The 14,567-nt window shown below is 38.9% G+C and overlaps 2 protein-coding genes across 3 annotated transcripts; both read right to left on the bottom strand.

The window, feature by feature from the left end:
* Nucleotides 1-204: 204 nt before the first annotated feature.
* Nucleotides 205-3,480, bottom strand: LOC115676913 (protein ROOT PRIMORDIUM DEFECTIVE 1). 2 transcript variants are annotated; one of them, XM_056305183.1, is made up of 2 exons: nt 1,638-3,480; nt 205-727 (listed from the first exon to the last, which is right to left on the bottom strand). In XM_056305183.1, the coding sequence occupies exon 1, from the start codon at nt 3,244-3,246 to the stop codon at nt 2,050-2,052; it is 1,197 nt and encodes a 398-aa protein (XP_056161158.1). In that variant the 5' UTR covers nt 3,247-3,480; the 3' UTR covers nt 205-727; nt 1,638-2,049. The 2 variants fall into 2 exon arrangements, with proteins under 2 accessions (XP_056161158.1, XP_056161157.1); XM_056305182.1 differs by having other exon boundaries at nt 1,706-3,480.
* Nucleotides 3,481-3,720: 240 nt separating this feature from the next.
* On the bottom strand, nt 3,721-9,245 carry LOC115676914 (uncharacterized). Its single transcript, XM_056305184.1, has 5 exons — nt 8,950-9,245; nt 8,509-8,636; nt 8,012-8,062; nt 5,234-5,285; nt 3,721-3,930 (listed from the first exon to the last, which is right to left on the bottom strand). Exons 2-5 carry the CDS (start codon nt 8,623-8,625, stop codon nt 3,746-3,748), a joined length of 405 nt encoding a protein of 134 aa, XP_056161159.1. The 5' UTR covers nt 8,626-8,636; nt 8,950-9,245; the 3' UTR covers nt 3,721-3,745.
* Nucleotides 9,246-14,567: the final 5,322 nt, after the last annotated feature.

The raw sequence follows: 14,567 nt of genomic DNA, 5'->3' as shown, positions 1-14,567 counted from the left end.
TTTCATGATTTGGTACCCCTATAAAAGATAAAGAGAGATTGACTGAGCATCGATTTGATCATCATAGCAATTCTCTAATCATAAAGTTGACCAGAAGTTTTTAAGTCATTCGTTTTGAGAATTCAAAGATGATTTGATTGGTGTGCCTCCCAAGACTTTGTCTTTGCTGTAGAAAAGGATGAAGGTTTTTGGTGAGGGGTTCCATGAGAAAGAACAAAAAAACCTTACGTAGCCACAAAAGAACAAAGGACTGGCTCACAAAGGTTAGCCTACGGTCTGACCATAGGTTTAGACATAGGCCAGCTCCAAAGTCACCGCTCGGAAGAGTCAAAGAGATTCCATTTTTTGGGAGGGAGAATTGAGTCGAGCCAGCTAGAGATATGGAAGGAAGCAACATGGCATGCACTAGCTCCTCAAGATCGATTGTCGAGCTAAGACACCATTCGATTTCTCCAATCTTGGAAAGGCGGTCGGTGGCCCGGCAGCCACACTAAGCGCTGTCATAGCACCATGGTAACAAGAAACCAATAGTAACACTAGAAACATCATCCGATTTCGAGAACTGAAGGGTTTCGGCGCTGCCTTTGTCACCACATTTAGGACAGAGAGAGCCACGGGAAAACAATAACCTGAAGTAGCTGATACCGTACCAAAAAACGGGTGCCGTGGCAGGAATCTGGAGACTGCGGAACTCCCTCGTAACCAGACCACAGCAAATCGGCAAGTTCTGTGCAAATACCGAATCAGCTCTAATCATTAATGACAGGATTAGAAGAGAAAAGGAGACAAAGTGCACGACTTGCCAGCAACAGAAGGGAACTGGACTAATCTGACACATCAGTCGAAATCAATGTAGTAAATGAACCTGGAATGATTTTTTCTTGTGTGAAAATGAAATTAGGGCAAGACATAGAAATAAAAAACAAAGAAATTTGAACCCGGCTAGGGAAGACGACACAGAAACGATATGGATATCCAGAGTAGGTTACATTGACAAGGGACGCGGAGACAAACTTCACTGCACAGGATTCTGCAGATTCAGAGGTTTTTTTTTTCTTTTGCCTGCTTTGCAGTTGTACTCCTCATTTTCAATGTTGCTAATTCAGAATCATAAATTGTTTTAATCATACCTATATTTAGTATTGTTGCAAGAGAAACAATTCTTAAAATCTATCCATGACCAGCCAACCAAGTTGCTTCATGATTAACTGATTCATGCTCATCGAATGATAGATAAAGAAGGCCTTAAAGGCCCATAATGTATAAAAAACTCATCAAAGACTACATTTATTCAAGACGAAGGGCGTAATACATAGAGTTCAATAACATAAGCAGTCATTCTGGCACCTTAATTGTTTCACTGATGGAAAGAAATATGCAACAGAAAGTGTGATTAACTGTTCTCAGTTTTCATTAATGCTACAATTTGAAAGTAAAGAGGACCATAGGAGAAAAGAAGAGAGCTGAGAATGCCTAAAAGGCCATCATTGACCTAAGAAACATATTATACAATCATTTGCGCCACGATCAGAACTGGCAATTGAGACTTAAAATAACAAAAACAAGCACCAGCTTTTGAGGTTGGAACTTAATAATTTGCCAATTTTAACAACTAGATAATGATTTTAGTGTCATACCTACCACAATGCTGCATTCAAGTGAAGAACAAACACATAACTGCAGACGTGTGCCCACTTAATAATACCTGATATGCTTGTTTATAACCACAAACAGATATCTTGCATCCTCAAGACATGCGGATATGCACAGGCCTCGCCTGAGATTCTAGAATTTGATTGCTTGAATAATAGGGCACCAGAATTGAATGGAGTTTATCAGGCCATATCCAGAAATGCCAAAATACCTAAATCTCTGACACTTAATGTGGACAAACCCAATCTCTTAAACAATTCCATAGTTCATAGTTTAGATTCTTCATCCTTCTATGTTTCTAAACTTATAACCAGCAAAACAAAAGGATGAGGGCAAGGCAGCTCATCCTAGGAGAGGATCTATCCAAATTACAGTAAAACTTGTGTTCCTTTGATCTCATTCTTTTCCATGAAACTCATCCACCTTGCTCTGATCAGCACCCCTTATCATTGGAATACTAGAAAAAAATGCACGATGTCCCAGCAGAACTAAATTAAGAAGCTTTCTCCTTGCCTCATAAACAGGATTCGGGTCAATTAAACATCCTCTCTCATAAGCTTCTCTGAGGAACACGGTATGTCTTTTCCCCTTGGTTGAGAGATAAAATATCCCAGGATGATCCAAGAACAAGTCTCTGATATTCATATCTATTTCGAACCAATTTCTAAAATGACTAATCTTCTCCACTTCAACCATCTTTTCCACTGTGAGACTCAAGAATTCATGAACAATAGCAACGGCTCGTTTCTCCAATGCCATGATTGCAGCCTTAGACTTTCTCTTTTCCCTTATCCCCTCATATGGCCCCACATAGGGCAATCTCTGCCATTCCTTAACCTTAGCCTTCAAGTCCTTGCTCAATCTCATTCCCGGAGGAAAACCATGCTTGAAACTGAACCTAATTTCAGTTCTATCAACATGACCGTCTTCCCTACAACACTCAGTAACCCTCCAATTCTCAACTGCTGCTGTAAGATGATTTTTTTCCGGAAGAAGATCGACCAACTTCAAGATATGAGTATTTGGTTCATGACCATCACAAAGTCTAAAGAGATTGGAATTTTGAGAGATAACAGAATCCTCAAAGTCATCTGGGAGACCAAGCTCCCTCCAGACCTTGAAAACAGCACGGAGTGGCAAAGACTTTGTAGGAGTCATTAATAAAAGGCGAACCAATCGGTCTACAACAAGGGCCATTGATGCTTTGATTGCCTGACTTTCTTCTAAAGCAATTTCAATGGCAGCATTGGTTAATTTGCAAAAGGGTTGAGACTTGTTAGTATCATAAAATATTTGGAAGATGTGGGGGTATTTGCGGAGGAAGGAGGCAGCACCACAATTCAAGTGAAGCTTCTGGGAGAGCCTATTGAGGAAGTCCAATGAAATTGATGATGAAGGGTTGCTGGAAGCAAGGATGAGGTCTTGAATTGCAACCACTTTAAGAAGGTTTTTGTACTTCTCCATGAGTTTTTCGAATGTGGGGTCTCTGGCCCTGGAGGCTACATACTGTGCAGAGGTTGTTTTGGTTCTATTAGTCATTAATACAGAACAGCAGCATCTGGTGGGTTTAAAAATGAATCTCCAATTCATCATGACAAGGAAAGTTCAAGATTTGTCTACCTACTTATTCATCCCATTAAGAATCCTTTATTTTGAAAAGCTCAGGAAGAAAGCTTTGGGCTTACACCAGCAATTACACCCCAGAAACACGTCCCCAAGGACATGAAGAGCTGACTAAGAGTTTTCCCCGATAATTTCATATAATGATATGGAGATTGCTGAGTCCCAGAGAAACCCCCAATTCTTCTCCTCTTTATCTCTAGAAGCCTGTACTCAGAAACAATCTTGAAAAAGTTATTGCAAGTGACGTTGGACAAAGAGTTGCTCATCAGCTACATCATTGGGCTCTTGAAACTAACGACAAGATAGATGTGGATCAACTAGATATAAGCTACCTATAGACCACACAAAAGTGAACAGAAAGACAAAACAAAAAACTAAATTACTCAAATACTAAAGTAAAAGACTTACCTAACGTATCCACAAGACAACCGATTTTCCAACTGATTGATGACTAATTGAAAATTCTTATTCATAGCTGACCACTTGCTTCAGGAACATCGGCGTCTACAAATAATTTAAACTTGAGAATCTTATTGATGCAGGCTACTGGTTTTACTTGCTTGCTGGGACACTGATTTGGATCCATATTAGATTTTCCAGAGGATTTGTTCACTTCAGATGGTCCTGTCTCTTCAGGAACAATGGGGGAAGCACCTGCAGAGAACATACACGTCCTTTCTTAGATGCCTCCTAAGAAGATGTGGATGACTACTTTCCCTTATAAAGAAAATCTGGAGCAATATAACATTGTCACAAACAGTCAACAGCCTTCTTTATCTTTAGAGCGAAATCAATTAATTTTAAGGACAAGAGGAGAAGCTCGTCTAATGTGTATTTGAGCCAAACAAGATGTAACTTTGCAATGTTAATATAATATAAATCAAGAGACTGGAGAAAGTCAAGGCCTATAGAGAAAGAAAAAAAAAATCAAGAGAAAACCTTAAGAAGTTAGTTCTTGTCAAGTACTTAATAAGAAACAGAGCACATGTACACTGTTCCACTTACTGCAGAAACGGTTTTATTGTCCTGGATTCCTAAATTTTTCCAGTAATAGCTAAGCAGGTATTATAGTTGCAAGAAACGAAGATATGGAAATGAAAAGTATAAAGTATGACACTTGAATGGGAAAGACAATTATTAGACATATAGGTAGTGGAGACTGGGGAGAAAAGTAGTTATTGACATAGAAGCCACACAAAGCCAACAGCAAATGAGTTCAATTTCTTTGAAATTAAGCACAATGGTAGAAAGTAAACTTCCTTTTCTTTTCACATGATAAGAAAATAAACTTCCTTGATCATACGTCATCGCTAAAATTCACAGCATGTCTGGATTAATTTTTCCTTTATAATTTAATCTAAATCTCATTGTGCACGTACTTTTGTCTTTTTTAACCCTCAACACCATAAACTTTCGAATATAAATATCGACACGTATTGCATATATATATATTTTTTGTAGTTTTAAGATTTGGGTAATATTTTAAATTTTGGCGAAATAGCAAAAAAAGTACTTTTCAATTATGCCGAATGCAAAACAAAGAAGCTCTCAATCCTCATAATTGCCTATAATGTACTTAACTCTTGATTGAATGATGATGGGTAGGCAGCTGATGACAAAAGAATTAAAAGTAGAATTTCAATAAACAACTCTTTGACATTCTATTCCAGTTTGCAATGGACACTACTTTAATAATCAGCAACGGAAGAGTAATTCTCTAACTCCCCTTGCCCCTGAAAAGACATAGTAAGTAAATTTGCTTTTACAGCTCCTTTTATACTATAATTGGCTTCTTAGAAAGGATGTCCGTATACCAAACTACCTGAAAGCCAGGAAACTAAAGTGAATGGAACCCCTCATGCTTTTTAAGACATAAGATTCTCTTATCAAATAAAAGGTTGTTCATTGCTGCCGTGATCCATTAATATGTGATAAATTTAAATCAAAGGAGACTCACCTTCTTCGGTAAGAGCAATACATGTTCCTATTGTTTCCTCATAATGCCCAATCTGCACCAAAGGAAAGCATAAGTTAAGAGCAACTAAATTCAAGTCCACATGAAATCTCACAATTACATATATTCATCAAAATACTTAAGGAAGTAAAATAATGCACAATTTACGTTTCATGCAGTACTCCACACATACGAAATGGATTTAGAGCAAAAGTAAAATTAACAATTACTCAGAAATAGAGCAAATGAAGACTTCTAGAGAGGGGCGAATAATAACAAAGTTGTGATATCAATGAAGCTGAATGTTTTCTCGATAGGAGTTTCACTCACGAATCTTCAATACAATCATGACTGTGAAACCAAGGTAATATTGACACTAAGTCCAACTCTTTCATTGAGGTCATATAACCATGTAATAAGGCTATGACAGGACATGGGTGTGGTTGCAAACAAGAGTCTCTTCATCTCAAGAAGAAACATGCCACGTGTTTATTACCATTGCACACATTTACATAGATGAATCAGACTCTGTGAGACTGTGGCACATCCATATCCAAATCCCATTAACATAATAGTAGCATGATATTTGAAAAAAGGAAACCCATGCACTACGATCACGTTCAAAAGACAACATGATGTCCTCATGATTCACAACTCTAGTTCTGTCTCTTGGCTTCGGACACACTTCAACACAAAATTAGACACATAAATCACTAAACGAAAAGAGTTAGTGCTTAGATTCAATTTTCCAAAGTTTTTTCAATTAAAATTAATTGCTCTTTTTTAGATTATTTGTAAATTATCTAGTGATGATGATGTTTGGTTACACCAAATAATACATGTTTGCATAGGATCATTCCAATTTACAATTTTACATATTCAAATACTAATTGGTTTCTTTCTCATTTCTATGTTAAAATATCTTTTGCAGGTAATTTAACCAAGTTATATCAACTATAATTAAGAAAATGTTTTTCACCTGTTTCAGGATAACATCTCAAGATGATTACTTTATTCTTTCTAATTGGAAGTACGCTGAATTTAGAAAAGATAATTGAAATGAAAGCAAAACGTTATCTATGGAACAGTGTTTTTACACCCGGACCAGTCAAAGAACAGGCATTCGTTCTAGTTCACCACTCAACCGATTGGACCCCTGGGTCAACAAAGTTGGAGAATTTACCAATACAATTATACACACACAAATATGCGCGTGTGTGTGTGTGTGTGTTTATTATGCCCGCTTACAACATCATGAGCATATACCCCAATGGGTAAGGTGTTCTTGCATCCACAAGAGGCCAGCGGGTCATTCATTCTTACCTCAGCTCATCAAATTTTTTTCACAAAGTCAAAAAACTTGGTCAAAGATCAAGTCAAACCAGTGGCTGGTGCACCGGGTCGAATAATTGAACGAGGTAAACACTTGGTTTGACCAGTACCACTAATTGAGAAATACCAAGATAGGATCATGGTCTGGTTCCCGATCCAACCAGTTGAACCTGCTGGTCTGGCCCTGATTTGAAATCATTGCTATGAAGACATATGTTCTCCCTTTCTCCTCTGTGATTTGAGAATTCAACACAAACAATTTCTTGGTTCTAAAAAGCGAAAATCTCTGCTTTCAATAATGAACCATTATATTTTTTTATACGTGAAACAAACAAATTTATCCAAGGGCATGCAAGCGTTGTTTTTATGTAAAAGATAATTTATGAAATTATTTACAATACATAATCGTGTCCTTCAAATGAAACCAAACAGGCCCTTAACTTTCCTGGAGCTTTTCAATAGTTCCATTATCAACTCATTTTCAGTCATATTAAGGGTCAATCACCAACATGCCAGCAATGGCTATTAAAAGGTCAAATGAAGTGATTAGAAACTAAGAACAAGTGACATAAACCTTATAGGGGAGACAAAGTTTAGATAATAATGCCAGCTTATGGCACAAGACAGTTTAATATGCAAGCATTACGTCCGACTTTGTAACCACTTCACCCAAAATATACATGTTTTGAATTATTAACATCTGATCGATTGACTCTAATTGTGTACATACATAACTGAATCTGCTGTTAAAAAAAGTCTGTTGATAAGAAAAGCTATAGAACTGAACTAATTTGACTACTACAATCCATAAAATTATGTTCCGCACCAGCCAAGTCTGTTGATAAGAAAAGCTATAGAACTGAACTAATTTGACTACTACAATCCATAAAACTATGTTCCGCACCTGCCACGTCATTATAAGTATAAAGACCAATTTCCGAATGATTAATCACATTTAACCATGTTATTCTTCTTTTAACAGATTGAGGTGCATTAACTTACCACACCTAACATGAAGGAACGATGAATGAAACATATGTTGAACAATCTACTAAGTTTCTTGACACAGTTAGATCAGGTTCAGGTCTACTTTTGCGATAAACTAAATTGACAAGCATTATTGATCATAGGATGATGCTACTGATTCAGGGCCTCATATTCTACTGGCTGCAAATAATTTAAAATATCAATGATTTCATCATTATTTACTGTTGCATATACAGCCACTCTGGATAAATTTAGGTAAGAGATGGAGGAATGGAAGGAGGAGGCATGTTATGCAATGGTTATGACAAGTAAAAAACTCGATTATACGTCAGGACACTGGAATGCTAGAAAGAAAAAACTCTCGCAAGAAACTAAGCATCACAAAATTTCTTATATCGATTACCCCCCCCCCCCCCCCAAAACAAAAAAACAAAAGACATGTAAATTAGATAAAGAGCTTACCAGCTTCAATTTGTTATCAATGATCAATATGGGATTCAATGTATCCAAACCCTGCAGTACAGAAAATATTCGGTGATAAACAATTTGACTCAATGAACGGCAATGAACATAAGTTCACATTGAGGAACTAAAAAAGACGCAGATGGTCAAGGGAAAAATTCTTCTCACTCAAAAGGAGACAGCCAATCTACAACTATGAGACAGTGTTAAAAGACAACTGAACCTGCTAGCATGTTTGGTGGTTGGAGAGTGTTTCAAGTCTTAATCAAACGATTTTTAAGATAGTAGAACATCAACAGTGGAATAGCATGTTCAAGCACATTGTCTATCCAATGATTATTGTATCATAAACCACGGGCCTCACAGTATTTTCGTTAAGCACTCGGTAAAGCAGTTGGTAGAAACACCATATCTGATCCCTATGACATGATTACAAACCACAGATATAAGACCAGACAATTGCTAAACAACAAAAGTTTGCAAGTCCGAACACATACAGATAAGACGTAAGGTGCATTCGGCGGGATGTCAAACTGCTCGGGGACAGAGTCGAGATCAAGCAAGACAAATTCCTCTTCAATCACTACATCATCACGCACCACATTTGCATCCATCGTTCCATTACCTACAGAGGAATGAGAAACAAGATTGGATGTCCACATACAATGCCAATTGAACAGAGCTTAGAAAACTATATGATTCAGTAGCCTATCCATCACCAATATCACGATCTTCCCGAGTTATATTATTGCTCCTTTCTCGCCAAACATCTATCGATGATCATGCAAGAGAGAAGAACATTGAAAGGAGCATCGCATAGCAAGAAAGTTCTCCCAGTTGAGAGCAACATGATGCTGCTCGACAGCGACGGGAGCAGCTAATTCGCCGGAGCTCCGAGTTGCCGGAGAAAGCAAGACCTCACGGAGATTTGTACGGACCTGGTCGGCGTGAAGAAGAATCGAGCGGGGTCAGCGTCGAGCACTCAGGCGAGGTGTCGTTCGACGCGACGGAATCAATCTATCGGCCGTGAAGCGCGGAGCGAGCAGGAGCCTCGCTGCCGGCTGCGAATCGCCGGGCCTCCCGCTCGCGCGGCGGTCGGCGGCGAGATGGATGGAGGCGCGGCGGCTGGGCTGCGGCGGCGATTGCGTCGGTCGCGGTCTGTGCAGGGAGGAAGAAGCTGCACTGCAATAGTCGAAGTCGCAAAATCACAAAAAAAAAATTGTATCTTTAATTGGCGAAACGGGCAAATCAGGGTTTTTACGGGGAACTAAAGGGAAATTTCCAATTTGACCCCCCAACTTTTGTGGCATCACACAATTGTTCCCCTCTAGTTTAAGGGCATGTTTGTCCACACAACAAGAAATTCTTTTAATGATTTATTTTTGGGAAAAAGGCATTAAGGGTCCGTTTGGTTCAACTTTGGGAATGAGCGTTTGGAGAATGCCGAAAGCCCAAAACTGGTCCGACATTTCAAATGCTAGCATTTGGCCAATGCTAGGCTGAAAGCTGAACTAAACGGGGCCTAAAAGTCCTTGAATTATTTAAAAAAATCCAATAGGGTCCATCGATTTTTTTGTGCAATTAAATCCCTAAACTGTGTACTTTTTTCTTTGTTTGAGATACATCTTTCATTTTTTTTAAGAAGGGGAATACTGGCATGGACTGATACATTATTGTTACGTCAAGGTTGACTGGCTTATGACAAAAAAAAACGTTGACCGGATAAATTAGTGACTAAATATATTTTCTTTACCAATTAGATAAAATATTAAACAAAATTTATGAAGAAAATCCAAATCCTAATAGCGAAAAACCAACAAAGAGAAGAAGGGGAAGGTAGCAAGAGGCATGACAAGTAGGAGTGAGTGGTTCCAAGTTCTTTACAGATTCTATCTGGAACCTGGAACCTACCCTGGGGTACAGGTTCTTCATTTTTTGAAACGTGAAACCTACCCGTCGAAACTTTGAAGGTTTCAGGGTAGATTTGAAGGTCTAACATGTTCTTTTTTTTAATTTCATTTTTAGTTAAACAAAACGAAAATAATTGCAACAATACTAAATAAGCTTGTCATTTACTAGAGAAAATACAAAAGACTAATTTTCCTGGCATTACAGTTCAAATAAATATAATTAAAATGAGAAGTCATTGCGTGAATCGATACTAGAGGTGAGCAGTTCCATGTTCCGTACCTAGAACCTACCAATGATAATAAGTTCCTCATTTTTTGAAACTTGGAACCTACCCTATCACAGGTTTGATGGTCGGTGTCAAGGTCTATCCGGGTTCCACCTGTATTATTAATTGAACAATTGCAGTGAATCATTACTTTTAATGACTGCCACTTGCTGCTATGATCCACCAATCATAACTTATATTTAAACATACGAAGAATATGAAATATTAACAAGTCATATAATAAAAAAGCTCTAATTAGTGGTTTCAGATTATACACTCATCATCTAATGTCACGAAACACCGCAAGATTACGCAAAGATATAGACCAAGGAAAAACACAAAAAACTTGTTTAGGTTCCAAGTTTCATGTTCCAGCACATGGAACCTGTTCGTCAAAACAGGTTCTCCAATTTTTAAAACCTACCAAGCATATCTCAGAACCTGAAACCTCCAGATTCCTACCTGTTAGGTTTTAGGTTTTATCCTGAAACCATGCTCACCCCTAATGACAAGGGCCAAGGCCTTCTAGCCTTTGGCCAATGGCACGCTCACCGCCCCCTCAACTCCAAGCACACAAGCATACATAGTAAGACTGAGCTGTTCCAAGTTTTGTACAGGTTCCACCTGGAATCCAGAACCTACCCATTATAACATGTTTCTCATTTTTTAGAACCTAAGACCTGCTCTGCATATCTTAGGACTTGAAACCTACCATGTCACAGGTTCTAGGGTCGGTTTCAGGATCTACTAAGTTTCAGATTCTAGGATCGGTTCCAGAGTTTACCAGGTTCCACTTGTATTATTAATTGAATGATTGCAGTGAATCGTCACCTTTAATGACTATCGTTTGCTATTACGATCCACTAATTACAACTTAGATTTAGATACACGAAAAATGTAAAACATTAATAAAATAAAAAGTTTCAAGCATAAAATGAAAGCTCAGACTAATGGTTCACCATAGAATACCACGAGATCGCGTGAGGATATAGACCAAGAAACAAAATTTTTTTTTTTCAGGTTTAAGGTTCTATCAACTTAGAACATGGAATCTATCCATTGAAACATGTTCTCCAATTTTTGGAATCTAAAACTACTCTACATACTCTAGAATCTGGAACCAGACAAGTTCCTATCGGTTCGGTTCTCAGGTTCCAATAGCTATCCATGAACCATGCTCACCCCTAATATACAGAGAGGGATAGAGTCACAGAGAGAGGAGTGGCGTGGATGAACCACCGCCAAAATCTAGCGAAAACGGGGTTATGCGGCCTTGGCGACTGTTCCATATGTGAGCCAAATTTCGCGTGGGGTCACATTGCCCAAGCAAGACATATCTCGCCGAGGTCGCTTGACCTAGTCAGGATAGATCATTGCCTTCGCTTGGCCCCGCAACTGTTCACCTGCCCTAGCTGCATAGCTACCGTCACCACAACGGTCGAGAGTGGCGAGGGTTGCAATCCTGTGAGTGCGTGCTCCAAGACTCGTTGGTCTCTCCATTCCTCTTGAGAGTTCACGATGTTGCCTCAGCTTTGATGGTTGCAGATATGGTTGGCACAGGCGTTGCTGCCCATGCATCGACAAGGCCCATCGCTGACCGCGGCCCCATAGCCCAAGTGCAGCTGTCCCCGACCATTACAACCGAGCCCCTCCGACGTGACGACCACCACTGTTTACTAAATTGGTCTTTTTTTCTTTTCGAATTGACCTCTTTTTTGTAATTTTAAAAGGCCAAGTAAGATACCATGTCAGCACAAAATGGCAACTTTGAGGCCACATTTCTCCGACTAGTATACAAGGTGAGTTCACCTAATTTTTCTTATCGACACTCGCATGTGGACATCTCTCCACTTCTCGATTAATCCTTGGGGGCCCTTTACCAAAATTAACGAACATGATGAGATAGTAAGCGCACGAGTTCCATTCCTTGATGTTTCGCATCATGTAGAAAAAAAGAAACATAAAACCACTCTTGGGATCATTAATTCATTAGACATAAAGTGGCATCATACTTCGTATATCGATGCTTAATGATCTCATAAAAGTTACATTTATTTAGAATTGAAATTCTCTAGCTCATCCCTCTGGCCGGTGCCGGCAACCTGCTGAGGAAGAAGCAAAAAAGAAAAATAAATAAATAAAAATTTGAATTTTTTGGTAATTTTCCCTAGAAAAATTAAATTAGATTATCCATACCAAATGGCAGAAAATATTTTCTAATTTATTTTCCTAACAAATAAATTTTTGGAAAATATCTTATTTTTCGCAAAATAAATAGAGCTTAAAAGAGGTTACATAAGTTAATATGCCTCTTCCTCAATACCGACCTACTATGCATGCCACCACCGCTTGCTGCTTCTCATCCCTACCACAAGCCCTTGCCGACGCACCACATTGCTACCATTGTCGCCACCATTATGGCCCCTCTCGCTTGTGAATCTCTCTCTCTCTCTCTAGGAGCAAGAAGTAAGTTTCTCCAGCCTTATAAGCCACGCAATAGAATCACTTGTTGATATACCCTTATTAAATTAGCTCTCTAGGTCACAAGTTCGAGCGTTTGTGCTCAGGGTGTGATTGTCAAGGACCTAGAATCGGTGACATGTACAACTATTGAGGATTGAGGCCCGGTCATGGGGGACCAACCGAGCCCGACCGTTGGGTCAGGGCCCGGTAATGGTTGGACACTTTGGTCTGGCCAACGGTGGTGGTTGAGGTGAACGTAATTGCAGTTCTTACTAATTTTTTTTTTGGTAACCCGGGAACCCCCCGCACGGCCGACAGCCGAGGAGGTAAATCCGGGGTGACGCTAGCGCAGGACCCACCACTACGACGTCACGCTTAAGAATCCCTAACGCCAGCGCTGGGATTCGAACTCCTACCCTTCGTGGGGGAGGGGAGCCCGAAGCCAGCGCAGCCGCCGAGGGCGGTGGTGCAGTTCTTACTATTGAAGAGCGCAGAATGAAAAAAAGGGTTTTAAAGCCTGTTTGCCGATCCTTGTCAGTCACTTTTGGCTTTTAATAATGACTTTTCCATGGTTGATCAGTCCTAACCAAAGCCTAGAGAGTTTCTTAATTATAAAAAAAAAACTAGATTTACACCAGCATTACACTTTAATTTAATTTCCTTGTCCTTGGAGTTTCTTGTTAAATAATTCAGATTTTAGGAGATCGCATTTACTTTTTAATGTTTTACCTATTGTTTGAGCGTGCCTTGAGCTTCTGTGTGCATTGCTTCAAAGAAGACCCATCGGTTGTCGTGCCCTTTCCAGAAGGTTTGTGCTTTGAAATTTGATTTTATGTTGCATGTCCATGTCCATTGGTGTTGGTTCCATTTAAGTCAAATTTTCTCCTTGAATACAACCTTGTTTGAAGCTCAAATTAGTTAACATTGATGTAAATGAAGAGGCACTCTCCACTTCAAGAGTCAGTGAGAAGTTACACGCTTACAGTTATATAAATAATTTCTTTTTATGAATTACAGTTACATAGATTGCTCTGTCAAGGCTTTTGCCCAAATATATCGCATCAAAAGCCACTGTTCCAATACCCTATTGAGTATTGACCTTTCATAACTACAAGAATATCATTCATTGGATTCTAGCACTCTCTTCAAAAGACCATTGATGGTATTTTTAATGACTATTCACGTAATGTGATAAGGAGAAGAAGAATCAACATCTACTTCCAAAAGAAATCAAAATTTTTTTGGGGAAATCTTCTATGGGTAGGCAAGAGACGATCTAGTGAACTACATGGAAACGTATTAGTAAATTGAGGAAAAGAAAGCGGAAATGACTCGAAACCGAGTAGGTTTTACACGAAGAAGATTTGATTCTCCTGCGCGCCCAACTTCATGTTATTAGTTTTTGTGGGTTGAGATTTTCCAACCACTAGTGTCGCTCGATCTCAATTGAATCGCCATCAACCTTCGAGCTCCGCAGCTATAATCTCATAGGAAATTGCTCTTGATCATGGGTGTTGCAACCTAACCCTCGTGGGTGCACCACCTAAGGGTTCGGCTAATGGATTAATAAGCCTACACTTAACTCGGGCTCTCCAAAGTCTTTACCCAATTTGCAACTTATGGTTCAAGTTCTTAAGAGGGTCAAATTGTTATAGACGTACTAGTTTGGGGTTTTTTGTGGTCAAAATATTAGTTTTAGGTAAATTTATCACAGTTGTACTAGGGTATTTACCCTTAAATGAAAGACTAAAAGATTCAACCATAAGCTTTCAAACTTATTCTATATTTACAATTTAAATTTGTCTCATACAAGTAATGTGATGCCTCAGAACGTCACGCGTGACACGTGTTTCTTACAATTATTAATCATTGTTCTAATGGAAGCAAAAATCTGAACATGAAATAACAACGAAAATC

The sequence above is a fragment of the Syzygium oleosum genome, unplaced genomic scaffold, assembly GCF_021117445.2.
Source record: "Syzygium oleosum isolate NSW1041296 unplaced genomic scaffold, Sole_v2.1 Sole_v2.35, whole genome shotgun sequence".
Lineage (NCBI taxonomy): Eukaryota > Viridiplantae > Streptophyta > Magnoliopsida > Myrtales > Myrtaceae > Syzygium > Syzygium oleosum.
This window is presented reverse-complemented; position numbering and strand designations above follow the sequence as displayed.